Consider the following 22,545-nt stretch of genomic DNA (forward strand, 5'->3'; position numbering starts at 1 on the left):
TTTGGTTTTGGTTTCATTCCTCAGATTCGCAGGGATGAGATCATGAGGAACCGCAAGCGCGTGAAGGAGATCAGTCTGTACATCGACCACATGAAGAGTGAACTGGACAACCTCGAATACAGCGACATCCTAGACTAGATGAGTGTCAGTCACAGGGGCTTCTTCAAAACAAAGCACCAGCCCCAACTAGGAGAAGGAAGTGCACATGCCTCACCGAGCACCATCGGGAGAGTTGCTGGGCATCTCTCAACCGCAATCCCCAACACCATTCTTCCCCCACCCCTGGAAGAACTTCCAATGTAGAGAAAATAAAGGACTCATGTCACATTTCCCCTATTCGTTTTAAAAAAAAAAAAAAACCGGCTGGGTGTAGTGACTCATGCCTGTAATCCCAACACTTTGGGAGGCCGAGGTGGGCAGATCATGAGGTCAAGAGTTTGAGACCAGCCTGACCAACATGGTGAAAACCCATCTCTACTAAAAATACAAAAATTAGCCAGATGTAGTAGCATGCACCTGTAATCCCAGCTACTCAGGAGGCCGAGGCAAGAGAACCTCTTGAACCCGGGAGGCAGAGGTTGCAGTGAGCTGAGACTGGGCCACTGTACTCCAACCTGGGCAAGAGAGAAGACTCCATCTAAAAAATAAAAAAAAATTAGAATTCATGTTCATGTATGAACAGGAGGAAAGAGTTTGAGACAAACAGCTGGTCCCAGGACAGCTGACAGAGCAACTCCCAAGGGTGCCGCCATTGGCTAGACTCTTGGCTGTGGCATAAAGTCAGACACGTGCCCCTGCTGTTTCCCCTGCCACGCCCAGGCAGGCTGCTACCAGCAGGCAAGAAGAGGCTGGGCTGGGCTGAGACCTTCTCTGCTCTGGGTGCTGAGGGGCGGGGAAGCAGGAGAGGCTGCAGCTCCCACCACAGTGCTGGGGCCTAGGCCTGCCCACCAAGGCTCAGGATAGCCACAGGGACCCGAGGACCCTCCAGAAGAACAGAGCGCATCTCTGCTCCACTGCATCACCTCCACAGCCCTGGTGTGACAGTACCTTAGAGTGACAGTACCTCAGAGTGCCGTGAAGGAACGGTTCAGGGAGACAGTGCATGGGAAGTGTGGAGAGGCACCCAGCATGTGATCAGTGCCCTGTGAGCAGTGTTGATGCCATTTCCTTACCCAGCCTGGCAAAGACACAGGGCTGAGAGAGCCTGTCTGCCTGAGAACCACAGTCTCCCCACTGCCCTCTCACTGGCCCGTCACCAGAAAGCAGTGCCTGCCTCCTGGGACACTAGAGGTGGCTGTGTCGGGAGGACCCTTAGGACTCCCGGGTGGGTGATGAGTGAAAACATGGACATCAGGTGACCTCGCCAAGACCGTCCAGGCTTTTAGCCCAGGAATAATTTCTGTTTTCTACTTTCTCGAGTAAATCATCTGTTTAAGAACAGTAGGAACAAATAGAAACAACCAGCTTAGACCAGGATCATTTCAAAAGGTCGTTTGATTTAAAACCAGCCAATAAAAGCCTTCAGGCTGAGTCTGAAGAATACAAATAGAGCTGCCTGTGGATGACATGACTGTTTCCCCAGTGCGAGGTCCCCGACCACAGGCAGCAGATATCCAAACACACCGTGGGAAAGAAGCTATTGAACCGTATGAAACCTGGACAAAACAGGAAGAATGGAGAAGTGCCGAGGCACACATGAAAACAGGGCTCAGCACATTTCCAGGGTGGAGAAATATTTAATAAAATCAGTGTCGAGAGAAAGTCACTTGTATAATTTGTTCACTGCTGGCCAGACCAGGGGCACCTGGGTTGAAATCAGGCTGACCTCTGGACAGCTGCACTAGCGCACTGTGTCTCAGGGGAATCTCAGGGTGACTCTGAGGCCGAGCCCCAAAGGCCAAGGGAGCCAGCCCCACAGGCTGGGGAGCCCCAAAGGCCAGGGGAGCTGTGGCTGTACTGCCACCATCCTGCTGGGTGCGCGCTGCCCAGGCCTCATTCCTTCAGGAGCTTGTGCTTGACTGTGCTGCTCTCGGAGCAGAGATGGATGAAGAGGGTGCCGGCAGCAGTGCGGGCTCGCAGCTCCTGCAGCTCGTAGTCATGGGCCCACTCAATATTGCCCCACTTCTGGATCTGAGGGAAGGACAAGACAAGTTGCTGTGTGAGTGGCCAGTGCCTGGCTGCCTCCTGGCCAAAGCCACATTCCATTCAATAGCTCAGCCAAGGGCAACAGGTTTGGATCCTGCCAAAACACGTGAGACATGCCTAGGGGGAGGCGGCAGGTAAGAACACCCAGGTGGACCAGGCACGGTGGCTCACGCCTGTAATCCCAGTACTTTGGGAGGCCGAGGCAGGAAGACAGCTTGAACCCAGGAGTTCAAGACCAGCCTGGACAAATATGGTGAAACCTAATCTCTGCAAAGTTTTTAAAATTAGCTGGGTATGTGTGTGGGGGGATGGGGGCATACCTGTAGTCCCAGCTACTTGAGAGCCTGAGGTGGGAGGACTGCTTTGAGCCCAGGAGGTTGAGGCTGCAGTGAGCCGAGATCACCCTGCTGCACTCCAACCTGGGCAACAGAGCAAGACCCTGTCTCAAAAACCACACACACACCCCCACCCACCTAGGGATCCAGAGAAGGCATCTGTGCTCTCTGTGGCATGGATGGTCTGGAAGAAGTACAATCTAGGCTCAGGTCCCCACCACTGGGCAGGCTGGGTACCAGAACCACAATGTGACTTCTTTGAGGAGACCTGACCTATGTGCTATTCCTTCTCCTACATTTCCTCCCAGGAAGACTGTGAACTGACAGTCTCTGCAAGCTGCATTGGCATGCTGGGCTGGGAGTGCAGCCCCACGTGGGTGGAATAACTAAATCAAGCAAGGCCACACAGTGGCTTCAGCTCTGACTCCCAAGGTAGTCACAGAACTACAGATGCCTCTGCTCTGCACACTGGGGGTTGCAGCTTCTATCTGGAACTCTAAAAACAAGAGAGAAGAACACTCAGACACACAGTGTGCTGTCCAGACAGTGTAACTCCAACCAGACCCTGCTGGCTCCTTCCTGGCTAGGGGCCTAAGAAGGCTGGCCTGGCAGCCCCAGCTCATCCAGGAACTCAGAATCTGCCATGCTACACAAGCTAATTGAACTTCTGGGCTGCCCAGTCCCAATCTGTGCAACTGTAATGTATTATCTGAAGAGCATCCCATACTTTCATTGTATACCATCATATACATAATTCAGGTTATTCCTCTGTTTGTAGAAGATTGAAACCCAAGTTGAAAGAATGACGGCCTGGCTTGGGTCCTATAGTCAGAAGCAAAGCCTAGACTGGCTTCCCACCAGCCCTACAAGTCACTCCCTTCTATGTAATCAGTTCTGACATCAGAGAATAGTAGTGGGCCTCCTTTGTTATGTAAAAAGGTTTTCCTCTGGCATTTTTCTGAGCAGAAGACTACACGAACTTGGGAAATACATTATAAAAAGCTTTTTTTTTTTAAAAAAAAAATCATACTAGGGACCAATTCACAATAGCAATTAACCTTCTGAAGTTGGAAGAATCATAACAAAAAGACTGCAAAGATGGCCATAATTTTCAGAGTTAAAAAATGCAAACCATACTGTAGCAAAACCTTAATTCTGAGCCCACTAAATCAAAACTTGTATACAAACAGCAGCTATCCCATACTCCTCTGCCAGCCAGATAAAATGTCAGGGTATGAAGGCTCAGCTGATGTAAGAGCACAAACGGGTCCTCAGTCATCTTGGCAGGGCTGTTCTGTAGGCTTTATCAAGGCCAGATGGTCTTTATCCACCCATGAACCTCCATGTGCAGAGTGGGGCCTGACTGCTTTGGCCGTAGAATCACCAGACCTGGCTTCAAACCCCAGCTGGCACATTTTCCAGAGGTGCAACCTTGCATCTCAGTTTCCTCCTGTGTAAAACAGAGATAACCATAGCTCCTACCTGACCAGGCTGCTGAGAGGAGGTGAGATGGGAACAGTTCAGGAACACAGCGGTAGCACTTACTGTTATTTTTTTATTGTTATTCCTTTACAATACTTTTTTTTTTAAGACAGAGTCTCACTCTGTCACCCAGGCTGGAATGCAGTGGCACAATCTTGGCTCACTGCAACCTCCACCTCCCAGGTTCAAGCAATCCTCCCACCTCAGCCTCCCAAGTAGCTGGCACTACAGGCACTAATTTTTGCTATTTTTTTGTAGAGACGAGGTTTTGCCATATTGCCCAGGCTGGTCTCGAACTCCTGACCTCAAATGATCCACCCACCTCAGCCTCCTAAAGTGTTGGGATTACAGGTGTGAACCACCACACCAGGTCTACTTGATAATACTTTTGCTGGTCTTTGATTCTGATTTCTGCACGTACACAAAAGCAATAAAAGCCAAGTATACATAACAGTACTTTATATGGGTTAGCCGCTCCCCCAGAGTGAGTCTGAACTAGGAAGGGGGAGGCGGGACCTGAGGTGCTGCTCCTCACCTGATACTCCTCCTCCAGGCGTGACAGCAGCACGGCCTGCTCCACCGTCAGGCGCAGGTCAATCAGGCCCAAGGTCAGCACCATGGACTTGAGCTGGGCAGCCACAAACTCAATGCCTGCAGGGACACAAGCCAAGTCAGGACCCAAAACAGGGCAGCTGCCACAACTTGCCCCTTGTGAGTCTCAGTAGCCCTAGCAGAGAACAGGATTGAGTGGTGCAAAGGGCTATCCGGCGATTGGGCCACTCTTCTGAAAGAGCACTCTGGTTTTCCCTGAGGGTGATCCTCCTCTGCTCTTACCCAGTGGGACACATGACCCAAACTTGGCAAATCAGAGCTTGCCCCACTGTCTAGTGATTGGATGGACATGTGACCCAAGCCAGAGCAATGAGACTGAACTCAAGACTTCAGCTGGAGAAGTCAAAGGTGAAAAGGCATGAGCCTGGAGTGGCGAGTGACAGGCTAGCATCAGAGCCAGCAGCCTCCACACTCAGCTAGCCCGGAGCCCTCTGGTGCCTCCCCACTCACAGCACCTGGGGAGGGGCAAGTATAGGCTTCAGATACTGACGGCTTTCACAGCCGCCTGCCACGCCGACAGGAAACTCCACACATACCTTGCAGAGCCCACGTGTTGTAAGACGCCAGGTGGCTGACAAGCACTTCCCGAGTCTTGGCAGGGATGCTGGGTCCCATTATGCTGGTGGAGGAGTTGATCTCCACACCATATCTGAAAGGAAAAGGGCTTCAGTTTGTCCCTGTCATGCTGTAGCCCAAAAGCAGGCCACCTTTTAACTAGAAACAAAGGCCCAAGCTTCTAAGCGTGTGTGTGCATTGGCCAATGCTAGTCTTGAGGACTCCAGGAGCAACTGCCACCATGGTCAGTGCCCTCCCAACCCAATTTTCTGTCCCTCAAGAGCAAACTCGGAGGTCCAAGAAACTGTGCTGAATAAAGGGATGGTTCCTGAGTCATGTGAGCTAGTGCTCAGTCATATGTAGTTGCCTGAAATGCTCATTCATTCACCTGGAATCTCCATCAAAAGGCTATCTGCCTTTTACATCTCTTTAAAAAGATTTTCACATTTGAGGCCATATAAAAGTTAAAAACAGTATTTAAAATGGTTTTCCTTAAAATAATGTTTATGTATGTCATATATCATGGAGGTTTTTTTCTTTTTTACTGAAACAGAGTCTCGCTCTGTCACCCAGGCTGGAGTGCACTGGTGCAATCTTGGCTCACTGCAGCCTCGACCTCCCAGGCTCAAGCAATCCTCCCACCTCAGTCCCCAAGTAGCTGGGACTATAGCTGTGTGCCACCACACCTAGCTAATTGTTTTTGTAGAGTTGGAGTTTCACCATGTTGCTTGAGGTAGTCTGAAATGCCTAGACTCAAGTGATCTGGCCACTTCGGCCTCCCAAAGTGTTGGGATTACAGGCATGAGCCATGGCAACAAGTCAGCAGCTATTTTTCAAACATTTTTTTTCCTTTTTTTTTTTTTGAGATGGAGTCTTTCTTGCTCTCTCGCCCAGGCTGGAGTGCAGTGGTATGATCTCAACTCACTGCAACCTCTGCCTCCCAGGTTCAAGCCATTCTCCTGCCTCTGCCTCCCAAGTAGCTGGGATTACAAGTGCTCACCATCACACCTGGCCAATTTTTGTATTTTAAGTAGAGATGAGGTTTCACCTCATTGGCCAGGCTGGTCTCGAACTCCTGACCTCAAGTGATTCGCCTGTCTAGACCTCCCAAAGTGCTGGGATTACAGGCGTGAGCCACTATGCCTGACCTATTTTTTCAAACATTTATCAAGCCTCTACCATATATAAGGCATTGTTTTTGGTCTATGGTTTATGGGACATGGGCTGGTTTCAAGAGCAGATACATTTTCAAGAATAACCACAACTAAGTAAAACAGAAGAAAAACACAATGGGGGATAAAAATAATTTTTGTAATTTTCTTCCATATATCACTGATTTTTTTCTGTTACTTAAAAAAATCCGGCTGGGTGCAGTGGCTCACACCTACAATCCCAGCACTTTGGGGGACTGAGGCAGGCAATCACTTGGGGTCAGGAGTTCAAGACCAACCTGGCCAACATGCTGAAACCCCCAGCTAAACTAAAAAGACAAAAATCAGCTGGGCGTGGCAGGCACCTATAATCCCAGCCACTTGGGAATCTGAGGCACGAGCATCGATTGAACCCAGGAGGTAGAGGTTGCAGTGAGCCAAGACTGCACCACTGCACTCCAGCTTGGGTGACAGAACAAGACTCCATCTCAAGAAAGAAAAAAAAATTCTTGCTGAAATTCCTCATAGTACAAATGCACTGTAGGAAATGGCTTAAGTTTTTCTGTAAACTCTTAAGGATAGAATATTTCCTGCCACAAGAATCTGAAGATTTTATACTATAGCAAAGCTCTCTAAGCACCTAAATTATTGTTATATTTCATTAGATTCTGAAATGACATTGTATTGTCACATTCCCACACAGAATTGTAGTCTGGTCTTTAGAGCACTGGCTTTGCCTTCTCCTTTAAGATCCAAGGACACCTGCCACATTGTGAGCATCAGGCCACATGTGGCAAATCAGTGAACAGATTGGTAACATCACTTCCATGAAAAATGCTATACCAAGAAAGTGCCTTGCAAGCTTAGAAAATACCATGGTCAAGGTGGTAGGGTGAAAGCCAGTCCTTTCAAATTTCCCTTGCGATCAAATGAAATTGAATTTCTTTTGCCACCACATCAATAAATAAACCATTCAACTTTGCACTCAAAAGAATCTTCCTATTAAGGAAAAATACTTTGTATCAATTCCTGGAAGCTACATATTCACTAGATGTTACCTGTAATTTTGCAGGACGCTATCCATACTTTTTTCCAAGTGCATACATATCATACATGTTGTTCTGTTATTTAATAATACAGCAATTGTGATGAAGATGAAAATCACTGCCAAAATTTGAACATTGACTGTGTGCTAAGCAGGATGCCAAGCCTTTATATACATCAATTCATTTACTCCTCCTCAAACCCTGAGAGGTAGGGACGTAGGGATTATTAGCCCCATTTATAGACAAGGAAATTGAAACTCAGAGAGATCAACTCATTAGCCAAAAGTCACACAGCTGAGTCTCTAGCAGAGCTGGGATTTATACTGACATTGCTGCTCTGACCCGATGGCAGAAGGTGACCTGGGGACTCCAGTGCTTCTCCAAGGACACAGAGCTGCCTCCTACACTTCATGTACTGCTATAGCAGGTGTGCTGTACCTACTGGCTGAAATGAGTTTGAGGTGCTTTTTTCCCAAGAAGACTCTATCCCTGATCATGAGGGGAGCCGAATCCCACGAGTGCTCTGAAATAAAAAAGCTGACTAACTAAGGGCATTAGTTTTCCAGCGTGGCCCCCTGACCCCGACACTCCACCAACACAGGTGCCCAGTCAATGTTTTCCGCAGGGCTGCACATCTTACCTTTTCTCAGCCCATTCTATGATTGGATCCCACTCATTCCTTTGAAGTTCCACTAATGTCTCTGGCTCCTCCACCCTGTAGCTAATTCATTGTAAAAATCGCCTTCATTAATAAAAAAGTACAATTCCTTCATTCAGTGATAGAAAAGGAAAAACACAAAGGACAACAGCACAAACATCACCACCACCATCCCAGCCCCCCCGACAAGTCTTTTCCCCTAAAGCAGTGGTTCTCAAAGTGTGGCCCTGGCACCAGCATCACCTGGGAACTTGTTAGAAATACACATTCTCAGACCACATGCTGATAGAAATCAGAACCTTTGGAGGTGGGGCCCAGCAATCTATTTTAACAAGCCCTCTAGGGCATTCTAATGTAAGCTTGAGTTTGAGAACCACTACCCTAAATGACCCCAAATATTTGACAGCTCCAAACTTGCTGCACTATGTTACTGCCATTCTAAAGCAGATCCAATCAGTCTGCAACCCCGGGTCCACAGGTGCTTGACCAGGATGCTAAACAGGAATGTTGAGCCAGATGCTCAGTCTTTGCATCCCTACCTTCACCCCCTCCAAGAGACTGTGCCCCTGGCCACAGACCAAATAGCCTGTTTACACCTCATAAGCCCACCCACCTCCTAGCTATAGATGCAGTGGCTGGCACAGATGCCAGACCTGATAGGACCACTCTAGAGGCCAGCCTGTGCCATTTGTTTGAACAAGAGACACAGATATGAGTCAGCTGAGAGGAGCTGAGCTGCAGGGTCTCATGGGATGGGAACCCAAGTGGGCACTATGGAAATCCACCATCTTGTGTAAGCAAAGTGGGGAGGAGAGGTCATGAGTTATGCAGGAAAAGTTGGGGTGCTGGGAGGGGCAGATGAGTGGCCAGCCTTTCCTCCCAAACCCTCCTCTCAACCCAGTAGGGCACAGGGAGGAGCTCTGACATTGGATCTTCCAGCTCCCTTTCCTGGTGACCCAACTGTCAGGATCCCTGTATAGTTTCCAAGAATCCCCTTTTTGTCTGAGCTAGGTTAAATGGGTTTCTGCTCCCTGCAATCGAGTGAACCCTAATATAAATGGAGTAGGCTTTCCCACTAGCTATGGGCCACCCTCTTCGAGAGCATGCCTCCAGCTGCCGGTGCTGACTTCCTGTGTCATCAGAGATGACTCAGGATCCTAGAGCACTTGGGCTAGCAGGCACAGTGCTGCTCAGTCATTTCCAGTGTTTCTTCAACTTTCGTTCAGTATTACTGACCAATCAGCCAAGAAACATAGACACAGAGGAGAATTCAGAACTGGGAAGACACTCCTAAATATCAGCATCCGTAATGACAAGTATGCCTACCTGAAAAAGTGTCAGTGGGCAGAAGTTTAAGGTCATAGCCCCCGCTAGGCCAAAGGGGCCTGTGGACATGGCACCTCCAAGAGCTGCATAACCACCCTCCCAGCCTAAGGAGCAGCTTCTGGGCTAGAGAAGAGGGGTGGCCATGTTCTCACACCATCGTAGCCCAAGGAGTCCTCCTCCTAAGGGGCTACAGAGCAGCCAAGTGCCAAAGCCAAGTGGGCTACCTTCCCTGTCCTTGCAATAAATGGAGAGGGTTTCTTCTTCCCCTGATAACCATCTGGGAAATCATGAAAAATAGCCCCAGGGACTGTCTCAACCCCAGGGGAATACCCATATAAATGTCCATTACCAGACGGTGTCGGTGTCCAGAAACTTCACGGCTGCCCGGATCAGCTGATCCTTATTTCTCTGGGTTGGGTTGTCCAAGGATGTGTTGCACAATGTGGTCTGAATCAAAGGCAAAAAGCACCCTGTCACTGCCTGCGGGGTCAGGCAAAAGCCCTGCTTTCCTGAGGATACCACATCTGACACATAGCAGACAGCACCACAGCACAGCCCCACCAGAGGCATCTGCACTACTGGAGCAGGAGCACAGCTACTGAGAGGGTGCCACAGCCAGGCTCCATGCCAGACGCTTTGTGTCGATGCTCACAGGACTCAAGGGAACCTTACAGCAGCCCCAGGATTAGTGAACCTCCCCATGGTCACATGCCTTTTATTACCAGGCTCTAGTGTATTTAATCCTCACGGCCAGGCGCGGTGGCTCACGCCTGTAATCCCAGCACTTTGGGAGGCCGAGACGGGAGGATCACAAGGTCAGGAGTTCGAGACCAGCACGACCAATACAGTGAAACCTCACCTCTACTAAAAATACAAAAAAAATTAGCTGGTGGTGGCGGATGCCTGTAATCTCAGCTACTCCAGAGACTGATGCAGGAGAATCGCTTGAACCTGAAAGTGGAGGTTGCAATGAGCCAAGATCTTGCCACTGCAACCCAGCCTGAGCAACAGGGCAAGACTCTGCCTCAAAAAAAAAAAATTAATCCTCAAAACAACCCTTTGGAATAGGTTCTATTATCATGCCCATCTGTGAAAACTGAGGCCCAGACAGGTTAAGTACATCATCACATACAGTTAATGAGACATTTATCAGTGATGGAGCTCAAATCTGACTGGAAACCTTTACCAGCTGGCCCCCTTATAGCTTAGAAAGGAGGGAAAGACCATTCAAATCGGGATCAAGATTACTTTTTTGGCCGGGCATGGTGGCTCACACCTGTAATCCCAGCACTTTGGGAGGCCAAGGTGGGCAGATCACCTGAGGTCAAGAATTCAAAACCAGCCTGGCCAACATGGTGAAACCCTGTCTCTACTAAAAATACAAAAATTAGCTGGGTATGGTGGTGGGCACCTGTAATCCCAGCTACTGTAGCTTTAATCCCAGCTAGATGGGAGAATCGCTTGAACTCAAGAGACAGAGGTTGCAGTGAGCTGAGATTGCACCATTGCACTCCAGCCTTGTCAACAGGGCGAGACTCTGTCTCAAAAAAACAGACTATTTTTTCCAGACTTACCTTGTCAATAACAGGCTGCGTAGGATACCTATTCATTTGTAGCCCTAATCACCCTAATTTCACTAGACTGTCAAGGACCAGGCCAGCACCTCAGCAGGCTGTGATGTTGGAAGGAGGCCCACCTGGGTTTGCAAAGGTTGAGCACAGCAGTGGCTAGGATGACAGCAGCTGACTCCTATATTGACTGGGTGCCCAGTCAGTCAATATAGGAGTCAGCCAAGGCACCATGCCAAGGGCTTTCTATGCAGCATCTCATCTCATCCTGACCATGGCTCCATGAGGTGGGTCCTATTATCACTCATCTTTAATAGATGGGGGATACGGGGCCGAGAAAGGGGCACTGACATGCCCAAGGTTACAGTTTAGAAGCTGCAGAGGCTGGACCCTTCCTTCCCCAGGCAGCCTTGGTGCCTCAGCAAGCCACTTTGGTGTGGACAAGGGGGCTAGTTCTATAGGGAGTCTTCCTCACCTCACTCATCTGCCTCCAGTGGATCCTATATTCAACCAATATTTACTGAGTACCAACTATACTTCCTCCTAGTGGCTGTCCGGACACTGGCGAGTAAAACAGACATGGCTCCTGCCCTTCTGTTGCTTACCAGACAGTGGAGGAGACAGACAATAAATGTGCAAACATAAAACAATTATAAATTGTCTAAGCGCTGACAAAACAAATGGCCAGCTGCTGTCATAGAAAATAAGAGAATTGGGCAGTCAGTGAAGGTGACATCTGTCCTGAAACCAGAGGTGAAACTAGCCATCCAGCATGGTGTTCCCAGGAGACAGAAGTGCAAGTGGCCAGACCAGACAAGGAAAGAGTTTAGCACGTTAGTGACTCAAGAGGAGGTGAACACCTGGGGCCCAGGCAGGCAAAGGACCACCCCCCAGGGCCTTGTCAGAACTTGGTAAGGGGTCTACCCTAGAAAGCTCTGGGTGGGTCTCAGGGTGCAGGTTCGCACTATCAACTTGTTACCAGGTGCATGGTGTAGTACTTGATGGTATCCTGCTGGGAATCCCATTCAGTGGCCACTGCGATGGCCAGGGCCTCGCTGGGCACGGTAAAGAGTTTGGCTTGGGGAGTTTTCAACTTCCTGTGGTCCAGGTTTATCTCAAAGCCACCTTGAAAGATCAAATGAAAAACTCTCAGGGATTTGTTAAGCAGAATCAAGTGACCATTCCTATATTTAGCACTTGAATTGGTGCAGACAAAGCCAACTCTGAGTCCCTTACAGAAATATATCTGACAAAAGCAGGACGGATAATCTCACCACGGAACCAGCTGAAGATGAAAAATGTTCCCAACCATTCACAAAAAAAAAAAAAAAAAAAAAGAGGCAGTCAAAATTTCAGACACTCACCTTCACCCTGTGTGATGCTGACATTCTGATAAAACCTCTTCCTTTCTGTAAGAAAGATTTTTCAAAGAGGCAGTTTAAAATAACATTGAGACAACTCAGGAAGTGACAGGACCAGCTTGTATCATTACTGCTAATGTTGATTGATTGGCTTGATTTTCATATCTCTATTCAAGGTCTGCCCTACTCAACATGGTATAATCAACTGCTTCTGATTAAAGCTGAGGGAAGGGAGCATCCGATCTCCAGGGAGGAGGGAGGAACAGGACATGCTGGTCATGTCTCTGCCAACCCCTCAGCTCAGGGACAAGTCTGATCAGGAGCATCATGGAGCTGCAGATCAAGTGGCCAGACTTCCCAACCCCTCCTGCTTTAACATCTCGGCAGGCTCTCCCACCCTCCCCACCACCAGGGCCATCCCATGCCAGCACAACAAGTTCAAACCTAAAGTCAGTGTCTGAGTGGGACAAAGCCAGAGACCCATTTCAGGCAAGACTGATGCCTCTAAGGAGTGAGAGGAAAGCCAGTGTGCATGTGCAGGGTGTGCGTGTGTGGCACACAGGCAGGATGCAGCGCTCCCAAGGGTATTTCCCATCCCCTCTCTCCAATTAATTAACCTAATTAACCAGCTTAGCTTGTGTATCCAACAGAAACTCCAAACATTTCCTTCAAGAAAGGGAAAAATCTGTGTTATTTTCTTTTGAAAATAACTTGAATAAAATCTTACATGAAACAGTCTCCCTCTTTTACCCTGGAGGTATTAACAACCAAGAACACTTCGTAAGGAATTATGCTGAGTCCCTCAACTGATAACAAAGAAGTCACATTTTGGAAGCTATAAAACTCAGTCTCTCACATCTGTGATAAACACAAAACTTTCATTCATTCATTCGTTTGTTCACTCGTTCATGTGTTCACTGAGTTCCTGATTTCTAAAAGTCTTTGGAGACCCCAACTGAAGTTATTTATTGGAAATAATGATGCAGCATGTGAAGGAAAAAAGATCAAATCCTGTTTGTTTGTTTTTAAGATAGCGTCTCACTCTCTGGTCCAGGCTGGAGTGTAGTGGTGCAATCTCAGCTCACTGAAACCTCCGCCTCCCAGATTCAAGTGATTCTCCTGCCTCAGCACCCCCCAGTAGCAGGGATTACAGGCGTGCGCCACCACACCTGGCTAATTTTTGTATTTTTAGTAAATACAAAATGCCATGTCAGCCAGACTGGTCTCGAACTCCTAACCCCAGGTTAGCTGCCCCCCTTGCCTTCCCAAATTGCTGGCATTACAGGTGTGAACCACCATGACCAGACAAATCGTTTGCTTTTAATGCTTAAAAAAAAAAAGGCTGCTCATAGTGGCTCATGCCTATAATCCTAGCACTTTGGGAGGCCAAGGTGGGAAGACTGCTTGAGGCCAAGAGTTCAAGACCCAGCCTGAATAACATTATGAGACTCTGTTTCTACAAAAAATACAAAAATAAGGCCGGGCACAGTGGCTCCCACCTGTAATCCCAGCACTTTGTGGGGCAGAGGCAGGTGGATCACCTGAGGTCAGGAGTCCGAGACCAGCCTGGCCAATGTGGTAAAACCCTGTCTCTACTAAAAATACAAAAATTAGCCTGGGTGGTCACGCCTGCCTGTACTACCAGCTACTGGTAGGGAGTGCTGAGGCAGGAGAATTGCTTGAACCTAGGAGACAGAGGATGCAGTGAGCTGAGATCGTGCCACTGCACCCCAGTCTGGGCAACAGAGCAAGACTCTGTCTCAAAAAATAATAAAAATAAAATAAAATAAAATAAAAAAATTAAGCAGGCATGGTGGCACATGCCTGTAGTCCCAGCTACTAGGGAGGTTGAGGTAGGAGGCTTGCCTGAGCCCAGGAGGCTGAGGCTGCAGTGAGCTGTGATGGCACCACTGTACTCCAGCCTGGGCAACAGAACAAACAGCCTGGGTCCTGTCTCTTAAAAAAAAAAAAAAAAGCTTAAGTTAAAATTTCATTAATTCAAATAGACCATGAAAATTCAGAAGAAATTAGTATGTGTGTATGAAAAGGAAACGGTAATGGAGAAGTGGGCAACTGGTTTTACTCCAAATTCTTTTTATGTTTTCCCATCATGTCAGTTTTCTATAAATCTCATTTACTATCATTAATACTTAAAGATAGAGGGCCCAAAATTGCATTCTACATTTGACTTACTAAACTAAGGCTCAAATTGTTTTCCCACAGAAATATTTGTGTGTCTACCATGTGCCAGGCACTGTCATTGGCACTTGGGATATAACAGTGAATAAAATAGACATGGAGTTTAAAGTTTTTTTTAAGCGATCAGATCTGTCCACCAAGATGATGCTGTCTTACTATGGCATGATTTACCATCTTCATCTGAAATCACAACACTGATTATCTCATACATTTGACACTAAAATTGGAAGTTTACAGAACCCTAGTGCTTTTAAATTTCTCTACATGCTAACCTGGTCATATCCAAATGGCAGGTTAGACATGGGTCTGGAGTGAGGTAGACCATGGCCTTTGTGTTTTCCAATGCACAGGCTGGGCAGCATGTATAAAGGCCAGGCCAAGCAGGAAGTTGGGAAGGGCTCTGAAAGCTCTGACTCAACACTGGGGAAAGGGTCTTCCCATGTCAGCAGGAAGTGCCAGCAGAGTGTACAATGTGCCAGTGAGCACTCTAGTATACTACCAGGCCTGACCTGGGAAGCGGACCCAAGAGACCTGGGGCAGAGGAACAGACTCAGGGCAGAAACTGCCAGCAGGGGGCTGAACCTTCAAAAGCTCCTGGGACAGCCAGGTTTCCCAAGAGGGAAGTATTTTTTTCTGTTTTGTTGGCCAGGCTCACTTCTGTAACTGAATAAGAAAAAACTAGCCGGGTGCAGTGGCTCACGCCTGTAATCCCAGCATTTTGGGAGGCCGAGGCGGGTGTATCACGAGGTCAACAGATCGAGACCATCCTGGTCAACATGGTGAAACCCCATCTCTACTAAAAATATAAAAAATTAGCTGGGCATGGTGGCACATGCTTGTAATCCCAGCTACTCAGGAGGCTGAGGCAGGAGAATTGCCTGAACCCAGGAGGCAGAGGTTGCAGTGAGCCGAGATCGCGCCATTGCACTCCAGCCTGGGTAACAAGAGCGAAACTCCGTCTCAAATAAAAAAAGAAGGAAAAAAGAAAAAAAGAAGAAAAAACTAGACGGGAGCGGGATGGATGGAGGGCAGGGAAGAAGCCACCAAAACTGCTCAAAGCAGAAGAAAACCATGCAGAAAATGAGATGGCAGAAAAAGGAGCCTAGGGGCTGCTAGGCCTCAGATTAGAAGGCAGGTGCACATAGATGTGTTTTAGCCAGGGGCTCTCCTCAATGACCCATTGACACTTGGAGGGGCAAACGTGTCTTGGGATAAGCTTTAGTGAGTACTGATCATGTTCCAGGACATATGATAAGTCCTGGGGATGGGATGTGTACAAAGTTCATCTCTGCCCTCTAGCCACTTACTGTCTAGTAGGAATACAGACGCTAAACCAGGCAAACAATAAAGTGACTTCTGTGATGGGGTAGGCACCTGGAATGATGCAACACATCCTAAGGAAGACCTTCAAGCAGTCAGAATGAAAAATGCAACTTGAAGATGAAGTAGGAGGTACCAAAGTTTATGATTGATTCATATATATATATATATATATATATATATATTTTTTTTTTTTTTTGCAGAGGGGGGCCTGTAGAAGTAGTTTCCAGAGTGGAGGGTAGGGAGGTTGGGGAGGGATAACATGGGGAGAAATGCCAGATATAGGTGACGGGGGAATGGAGGCAGCAAACCACATTGTCACGTGTGTACCTATGCAACAATCCTGCATGAGCTGCACATGTACCCCAGAACCTAAAGTACAATAAAATATATACATATATATTAAAAAAAAAAAAAAGTAGCAGTTTCCAGAAGAAGAAACAGGTTGCAAGAAGGACCAGAGCTTTGAGAGAGTAGTTGTGGACTAGATAGATGGTCAGAAGGAGAATGCGAGATTCTCTAAGATGCTAGAGAGGACAATGGGGCCACATCTGGGGGACATGTAGATCACTGCAAAGACAGCAAAGGGAGCCAAGTAAAGAGTCCACACAGGCACACAAGAACATGATCTGGAGCCGGGCATGATGGCTCATGCCTGTAATCCCAGAACTTTGGGAGGCCGAGAGGAACGGATCACTTGAGGCCAGGAGTTCGAGAGCAGCCTGGCCAACACGGTGAAACCCTGTCTCCACAAGAAATAAAAAAAATTAGCCAGGCGTGGTAGTGCCTTCCTGTAATCCCAGCTACTCAGGAGGCTGAAAATCAGTTGAACCCAGGAGGTAGAGGTTGTAGTGAGCCAAGACTGCACCACTGGAATCCAGCCAAGGTGACAAAGCGAGACTCTGTCTCAAAAAGAAAAAAAGAACATGATCTGGACAATTCATTTGGGAGATCCATGTTCCCCACAATGTCACATAAGACAAACTGTGAGACCACCAGAAACCCGTGAAGCTCCCATATTCTCAGTGAGAACGGTTATATCTACAGGGTTAGTAGACATCAATAGGAACCCTGTCTTTAAAGATGAAAAAAATCAGCCTAGCTTCGTAGGATCACGCAGAACTGGCCTTCTCTTTAGAAAGATCCCAGCCTCAGGAACCACAACTCCCACAGTGCACCTAGAAGAGGAAGTACTGGTTTCAGAGGTGTCTCAATGCCTTTATCTTTTAAAACAGTGCCATCTGGTGGGCCTTAAACCTTAAAGGTGAAATTCTAACTCCAGATCCATCTGTAATCCTAGGGCAGTTCTAACCAACTGTTTTCAGGTATCAAAATTCTTCAGCCCAAATACATAAAGAACTCTTACAACTCAATAATGAAAAGACAAATAGGCCAGGCATGGTGGGTCACCGCCTGTAAGACCAGCACTTTAGCTGTTGAGGCAGTTGGATCGCTTGAGCCCAGGAGTTCAAGACCAGCCTGAGCAACATGGCAAAACCCTGTCTCTACAAAAATTAGGCTAGGTGTGGTGGCTCACACCTGTAATTCTAGTACTTTGGGAGGGCGAGGCAGGCAGATCATGAGGTCAGGATTTCAAGACTGGCCTGGCCAACATGGTGAAACCCCGTCTCTACTAAAAATACAAAAATTAGCTGGGCACGGTGGTGCATGCCTGTAATCCCAGCTACTCAAGAGGCTGAGGCAGAAGAATTGCTTGAACTGGGATCTGGGAGGCGGAGGCTGCAGTGACCTGAGATCATGCCACTGCACTCTAGCCTGGGCTTCAGAGCAAGACTCCATCTAAAAAAAAAAAAAAATACAAAAAGTAGCCAGGCATGGTGGCACATGCCTGTGGTACTAGCTACTCAGGAGGCTGAAGTGAGAGGATCACCTGAGCTTGGTAGGTTGAGGCTCCAGTGAGCCATGATCACACCGCTGCACTCTAGGGAACAGAGCAAGGCTCTGTGTCAACAACAAAATAACCCAATTTTAAAATGGTCAATTCTGGGAGACCGAGGTGGGAAGATCGCTCGAGACCAGGAGTTGGAGACCAGCCTGGGCAACATAGCAAGACCCTGTCTGTACAAAAAATTTTTAAAGTTAGCTGGGCATGGTGGAACACACCTGTAGTTCCCAGCTACTTTGGAGGCTGAGGTGTGAGGATTGCTTGAGCCCAGGAGGTTGAGGCTGCAGTGAGCTGTGATGGTGCCACTTGCACTACAGCCTGGGTGACAGAGCTAGACCCCATCTCTTTAAAAAAGAAAAAAGAAAATGGTTAAGGGATCTGAATAGACTTTTTTTTTTCAAAGAAAATATGCAAATAACCATTAAACACGTAAAAAGATACTCAACATAATTCATCAGAGAAATGCAAATCAAAACCACAATGAGATATCACTTCAAACCCTTTAGGACAGCTCTAATAAAAAAGACAATAACAAGTGTTGTTGAGATGTAGAGAAACTGGACCCCTCATGCACTGCTGGTGGAAATGTGAAATGGCACAGCCACCTTGGAAAATAGTCTGGCAGTTCTTCCAAAAGTTAAGGAGAGTTGCCAATTGACCAAGTAATTCTACTCTTAGGTATATACCCAAGAGAAATGAAAACATATGTCCACACAAAAACTTGTACTTGAATGTTCATAGTAGCATTATTCATACTAGTCAAAAGGTAGAAACCACCCTGTGTCCACCAGCAGATGAATGGATAAGTAAAATGTGGCAGGTCTACATATACAATGGAATACTGTTTGGCAATAAAGAAGAATGGAGTATTGATACATGATACAAGGTAGATAAAACTTAAAAACGTTTGGTTTGGTGGCTCACTCCTGTAATCCCAACACTCTGGGAGGCTGAGGCAGGAGGATCACTTGAGGCCAGGAGTTTGAGACCAGCCTTAGCAAGACCCCATCTCTACAAAACACTAAGAAACTAGCCAGGCATGGTGGTGTGCACCTGTAGCCCTAATTACTTGGGACGCTGAAGCGGGAGGATCACTTGAGCCCGGGAGTTTGAAATTATAGTGAGCTGTGATTGTGCCACTACACTCCAGCCTGGGCAATGAGTGAGACCCAATCTCTTAAAAGAAAAAAAAAAAAAACCCAAACTTTAAAACATTATGCTAAGTGAAAAAGTCAGGGCCAGGCACAGTAGCTAATGCCTATAATCCCAGTACTTTGGGAGGCTGAGGTGGGTGGATCACCTGAGGTCAGCAGTTTAAGACCATCCTGACCAACATGGTGAAACCTCATCTCTACTAAAAATACAAAATTAGCCGGGCGTGGTGGCACATGCCTGTAATCCCAGCTACTTAGGAGGCTAAGGCAAGAGAATCGCTTGAACTCAGGAGGCGGAGGTTGTGGTGAGCTGAGATTGCGCTATTGCACTCCAGCCTGGGCAACAAGATGAAACTCCGTGTTAAAAAAAAAAAAAAGGTCAAAAAAGACGACATTCTATTTATATGAAATGTTCCAAACAGGGAAATCTATAAAAGAACAAAGTAAAGTAGTAGTTGCCAAGAGATGGAAGGGGTAAGGGTGGATGATAGCTAAAAAGGGTACAGGTTTCTTCTGCGGGTGATAAAAATATTCTAAAATTGATTGTGGCAATGGTTGTACAATTCTGTAAATATACTAAAACTATCATATTTACACTTTAAGTAAATAAATCGTAAAGCAAGTAAATATCTCAATAAAGCTGTTAAAAATCCTTCAGGCTAAATGTTATACATTTAGCAAACTTTTTCTGTAAAGAATCAGACAGTAAATATTCTAAGCTTTGCAGGCCATACAATATCTGTTCCAACTATTCAACTCTCCACTGTAGTGAAAGCAGCCATAGATGATATGTAAATGAATGCATGTGGCTGTGTTCCAATAAAACTCTGTTTACAAAAACAGGTGTCAGGCTGGACCCTGATCTACAGACCACATAATCTCCCTCAATCCACACCACTATCCTATGAGGAGGACAAGGCAGCTAATGCCTCGGAGGTGATAGAGAATCTAATGTCTTCTCTAGGTGACAGACAACTAGTAAATAGCAGAGACAAGACTTCTAGCCTTGACTTCATTAGGCAGTTGCATTCACCCAGATATGCTGATTAGATAGGTTTCTCCAGAACACTTCCCAGTCTGGACAGTCAATAGACCTCTGACAAGCTGGTGCAGAACTGAACTGCTACAACCACTCACATAGGTCTTCTTGTTGTAATATCTCCTTCTCCAACACCTCAGTGACCCTTTCCTAAACTCTTCTCCTTCTGATGATCTTCAATGGCATGGCCATTCCTAAGCAGCCAAGTTCAATCAGCTTGCTAACTGAAGTGTTCATTGAGAAGAACCTACTTGGGTTTAATCTTCTACTACAAACACGCACAAATATCTCACAAGTGGTAAGGTCTTTGTAGAGCACACACGGGCCTGATTTATGCACTTTCCTCCTCATTCATTCATTCACTCCTATTTTCTTTCGCATTTGACTACCTACCATGTGCCAAGTACTTCCAAGAGCCTAAACTAGTAAGTTTGCAGTGCAAAGGAAAAGAAAACAGTAGGATCAAGTGCCACTATTATGTAAAGAGAGCATCCACGAATCTAAATTAACCCTTTGTGGTCAGACATGGTGACCCACGCCTGTAATCCCAGCACTTTGGGAGGCCAAGGTGGGAGGATCACCTGGGTTAGGAGTTCATGACCAGTCTGGCCAACATGGTGAAACCCCGTCTCTACTAAAAATACAAAATTAGCTGGGCGTGGTGGCGGATGTCTGTAATCCCAGCTACTCCAGAGGCTGAGGCAGGAGAATTGCTTGAACAGGGGAGGCAGAGGTTGCAGTGAGCCGAGATCGCACCACTGCACTCCAGCAGGGGAGACAAGAGCAAAATTTCATCTCAAAATAAATAAATATATACATAAAGTAATTAATTGATTAACCCTTTGCTTTTTCCAACTTGGTGAACTCCCGAATGTGTCCCTTTTGCTATGACTCCCTGGGATGTCCTTTCTTCTTCTTTACTGGCCCTTCCCCCAAGTCCTACAGGATAAACTTCAGCACCCTGCTGCATCCAGCCCCCTTCCCCATTTCTATAAAGTTACAGAATCTGACAGCCAGAAAGACCCTCAAAGGCAACATGGTACTTCAACTCACAGAGAAAAATGAGGAAGTAGTTACATGCCCAAGATCACACATACCTCAGAGGTTCAGCCAGCATCAGATCCTAGATTTCCACTCCTGCCACAATGCCAAACTGCCTGTGAAGTTCTGAATTTTCTAAAGCAGGCAGTGTTAGGGAAAAGTCCCTCACACCTTGCTGTCACCCCTGGACATGTTCTAGATACCCAACACTCTTCCACCTTCTTGCTGAACTCCCACTCATCTACCACTGTTCAGTTTAAATGCCCTTTCACCCAAGACTCGTTCTAGACCCTGAATATCCCTAAGATGGGAGTAGGTGATTCTCTGTGTCTTCACAGCTTCTTTGTATGTCCCTTATCAGGATACTATAAACCATAGTTTAATCAGGATATTATAACCTTTTTCACTGAACAGTCAACATCATTCAGGTGGGCCTTTTTCTTCTTGAATTGAGCTTCTCTACCAATACATATAGGTGGGTCTTAAAGACTACTGCGCCTCCTGCCCCCAGCACAATAAAAGTAATTGAATGGTGGGGGGAGGGTATTACTGCTCTTCATTCACTGAAATGAGTCATTCGCACTCTCACCCTAACACCACTCACTATCAGCAACAAAAGAGCCACAACTTCTAAGCTTCATCAGAATTGGAGGTGGAGGTGATTCAAAAGTCAGAGGTAGAGGTGTCAATTTCTATTTAGGAGAGAGAGAAGGCTGCAGATGGCAGGGGTTGCATAGGAGGGAAAGTCAGGAAACCCGCAGCTAAAGTGCCCGGAATGGAGGACTGATTGAACTTGGCCCTTCTGTGCAGGTCTTGTGTTGGGCAGTGGAGACACGGAAAGCAGTCAGACTCCAGAAACCTGAGTCTGCTCTGTAACCTAGGCGAAGTTCTGATTCAGGGCCCAAACCTCCCCTTTGGAAAACAGATGACACCTGCTTTCCTCATTAAAGAGAGGGCAGACATAAGCTTTGAGAAAAGCTGCACAGGCCAAATATCAATTACTGTCTCGTGCATGACGTGCTGTTCCCCTTCGGGTCGTCTGCACTTGTTTGGGCTTCATTTTCTCATCTGTAAAAGGACCCGACTGGCCTGCATAACCTCATGAGCCTGAACCCTGCCTCAGTCACACCGCCCTACACAGCAGAAGTCCAAATCCCACCTTACCCCAGCTCGGCCCTTCATGGCCTCACCTGTCGGCGGGGCGTAAGCCCGGGCTGGAGACGAGATGGTTGGCCCCGGACTCTTAGAAGCGCTGGGGCCACCCACAGGCCGATTTAGGAGGCGGCGTCCCCCGTCCCGCAGCCGGTGGCAGCTCCTCCACATCGCGCCCGAGGGTCTGGGAGGATGCGCGGCGCGAAACCTGGAGCAGAAAACTGAGCGAAGGGACCTCCAAAGCCGCACGTTCGGGCTGTACGGAAACCTCTCACTGCCCGCTCAGCGACCTCAGCCTCCCCCGGATGCCGCCATCTTCCACATGACACCAACGGCGTGCCGTCGCCGCCGCACGCCTCCTGCGCACACCCCCAGTCAATTAGCATCACAAACGCACCTCGCTCCGCCCCCTCCACGCCGCGCCTCGGCTAGGAGACTACAAGTCCCAGCGGGCCGCTCGCGCAACCCACCACGTGCTTTCTCCTCCCGCCAATG

The 22,545-nt window shown here is 47.5% G+C and overlaps 2 protein-coding genes across 2 annotated transcripts in view; one reads left to right on the plus strand and one right to left on the minus strand.

Annotated features, from left to right (window-relative positions):
• Positions 1–1,871, plus strand: part of DRC3 (dynein regulatory complex subunit 3) — a 43,944-nt gene extending 42,073 nt beyond the window's left edge. The window contains exon 13 of the mRNA XM_064378224.1: positions 25–1,871. Within this exon, the coding sequence (XP_064234294.1) occupies positions 25–138 (114 nt within the window). The 3' untranslated portion in view covers positions 139–1,871. The remainder of the gene's footprint in view (positions 1–24) is intronic.
• ATPAF2 (ATP synthase mitochondrial F1 complex assembly factor 2) lies at positions 1,717–22,374 on the minus strand. The gene is made up of 8 exons (XM_012436995.2): positions 22,089–22,374; positions 12,243–12,287; positions 11,858–12,003; positions 9,660–9,757; positions 7,967–8,047; positions 5,111–5,223; positions 4,498–4,613; positions 1,717–2,130 (listed from the first exon to the last, which is right to left on the minus strand). Exons 1-8 carry the CDS (start codon positions 22,219–22,221, stop codon positions 1,993–1,995), a joined length of 870 nt encoding a protein of 289 aa, XP_012292418.2. The 5' UTR covers positions 22,222–22,374; the 3' UTR covers positions 1,717–1,992.
• Positions 22,375–22,545: the final 171 nt, after the last annotated feature.

The sequence above is a fragment of the Aotus nancymaae genome, unplaced genomic scaffold (assembly GCF_030222135.1).
Source record: "Aotus nancymaae isolate 86718 unplaced genomic scaffold, 86718_ANA_hifiasm-v0.15.2.pri h1tg000018l, whole genome shotgun sequence".
NCBI lineage: Eukaryota > Metazoa > Chordata > Mammalia > Primates > Aotidae > Aotus > Aotus nancymaae.